The 2,474-nt window shown below is 35.3% G+C and overlaps 1 protein-coding gene across 1 annotated transcript in view; it reads left to right on the top strand.

Annotated features, from left to right (window-relative positions):
* The window catches only part of LOC107579984 (CMP-N-acetylneuraminate-beta-galactosamide-alpha-2,3-sialyltransferase 1-like), a gene marked incomplete at its 3' end in the record, with an annotated part of 1,561 nt that extends 357 nt beyond the window's left edge, over window positions 1–1,204 (top strand). Inside the window, exons 2-5 of the mRNA XM_016265753.1 lie at window positions 357–550; window positions 674–853; window positions 934–979; window positions 1,077–1,204. Of these exons, the coding sequence (XP_016121239.1) occupies window positions 357–550; window positions 674–853; window positions 934–979; window positions 1,077–1,204 (548 nt within the window). The remainder of the gene's footprint in view (window positions 1–356; window positions 551–673; window positions 854–933; window positions 980–1,076) is intronic.
* Window positions 1,205–2,474: the final 1,270 nt, after the last annotated feature.

The raw sequence follows: 2,474 nt of genomic DNA, 5'->3' as shown, positions 1-2,474 counted from the left end.
TTTTTTTTTTACAATGGCAGTTTTCAATTTGAGTAAAATCAAGTATTTTAACATTACTTAAAGAGACTTTCACATTTTGTTCTACAACCAAAGCATACCTCAAAAGTACCTCTTTAATTTAATTTTATTGTTCTGTGCCAAAATAACAGCTTAGTTTCTAGATTTTTGCATATGTATCTTGATAACAGCATAACATCCTGAAACTAGTCTGTGAGAAACGCCCTAGAATCATGTTGAAATTCTCCATGTGAAAATGAAGATACAAATCAACAGTCTTATCTTGATGGTGTTCACACAAAGTCAATATTAAGTAAACCAGTTTGACGTTTATCTTGATCTTTCAAATATTTGTGCAGGGTTTACAATCATCAACACCCAGAGTTAACTACACAGAGGTGGTGGATCAGCTGTTTTCTCTCTTCCCCGATAAAGAGCACTACTCAGACGCCAGTCCAGATCGCTGCAGAACCTGTGCTGTGGTGGGAAACTCTGCAAACCTTGTGGGATCCCATTATGGGTCTCTCATAGATTTGCATGATGTTGTCTTTAGGTACTAGAAGAACAGATTATTACAGAGAATAATCCGATTAATGTTCTCTACAACAGTGGCTCTTCTTTAGGAATAATTCTTTAGATAGCCTATCAACACCCATTACCTGTGTTATTCTCTCAGGTTAAATAAAGGCCCGACAAAAGGTTATGAGAAGGATGTGGGGTCTAAGACGACTCACCGGATTCTATATCCTGAGAGCGCTGTGGACTTGGACAACTCCACCCATCTTGTCCTTTTTCCCTTTAAGATTCGTGACATGCAGTGGCTCATAAGTACTTTCACCACTAGACACATTACACAGTGAGCATTGTTAAAAAAAACAGTTAAATAAATATGAAATTACATTTTCATAATTAGTAAGCCATCGTTTTGTTCCTCAGCACCTACACACGAGTCAAGTCTTCAGTCAATGCAGACGAGAACAAGGCGAGTATCCATGTCATAATGAAATGTATGATCAAGAGACGGATTATTAAGCCTTAAAATAAGCAAAACAATAATGTTTTTGATTCTGTCTGTTCAGGTGATGATCCTCCACCCTGCTTTCATAAAATACGTCTATGAGAAATGGCTCCTGAAACATGGCAGATATCCATCTACTGGCTTCATTACAATATTATTTGCCCTGCATATATGTGATCAGGTAAAACTGTTTGCATTTTCAGTTTAGACTTCTAATTTGTGAAAGACACATGATATATTAAAACAAAACAAAAGGTACACATTAAGCAGAAATGTAAATATTTGCCACCTAAAAGTGGCCCTAAAATAATTTGCATGTGCACACAAAATTTGATTTTAACGATAATCATCTTCTTAAATAACATCAGTTTTATTCAAATTTGGTTTACATGGGCTTTTCATCCCATATGACTTTCAGATTCAATTTTCTATTATAAATGGGTTAGAATTGTTGCATATTTCCAGATAGATTATTGCATTCAGATAGAATTGTTGCATATTTTCCAGATAGTTCCAGAATAGATTTTGTGCCACAGATTCACAAACGTTCAAGAAATTAACAAATAAATAGAATGAAATCTACAAATATATACATTTTATTCACAAATATACTGAGATTTACATATAAAAAAGTACAAATATATTTTTATGTCACAAACACAACTTTGCGGCATTTATTTGTGGGTTGTGTCCTGTACATTAAGGATAGCTGTCTTTGCATTTGTGCATTGCTGCACACATTTGTGGATTTCTTACTGTGCATTTGTGTATTTTAAAACATTTCTAACATTAAGATGCACACAAATCCACAAATAGGTAGACTCCACCCACCATCTACTTAAGCCAATCAGATAACAGCCATATAGCACTGACCGATTGTAGCACGCTCTCACTCCAACCAATAATGTTTTGCATTACAATCAGGGTGGGAGCAGAGTCAGTAACTAACTGTGACCATGAAGGGGCATGTTCAGTTGGCCACAACAAATGTTATAATATGTCGTGGGTAGCCACGATCATTTTATGAAGGTAACGACATCCTTATGCCGTGACCATGCGACCCTATGTTTAGGGAACAACATTTTCTCGTGGCCAAGATTTTAATGCGTAAGCAAACTTTATGATTATCCCAGGTTGCTATGGTTATGCATTAAATTTGTGGCCATGACATAAGAATGTCATCAAAATGATCTCAGTTCGCCAACAACAAATTATCCCATTGTTGTATGAGTTAATTTTTTATCTTGTGGCCACAACAAATCTAACTGAACTGAACATGTCAACAAAATATGCATGCAACAAATCTAACTCCATATTATAGTGTTTCTCAACGGGGGCATTCAGAGAGCATGGTGGGGCACTAGAAGCAATTTTTAAATGTGGAATTTACCCACCAAAATTACCATTAATTATTTTTTTTGATTAATTTAATGGATCCTTGAATTAAAGTAACAATTTC

This window comes from Sinocyclocheilus grahami, unplaced genomic scaffold (genome assembly GCF_001515645.1).
Source record: "Sinocyclocheilus grahami isolate Dianchi unplaced genomic scaffold, SAMN03320097.WGS_v1.1 scaffold22828.1, whole genome shotgun sequence".
Taxonomy (NCBI): Eukaryota; Metazoa; Chordata; class Actinopteri; order Cypriniformes; family Cyprinidae; genus Sinocyclocheilus; species Sinocyclocheilus grahami.
Note: the sequence above shows the minus strand (reverse complement) of the source record. Positions and strands in the feature narration are given on the sequence as shown.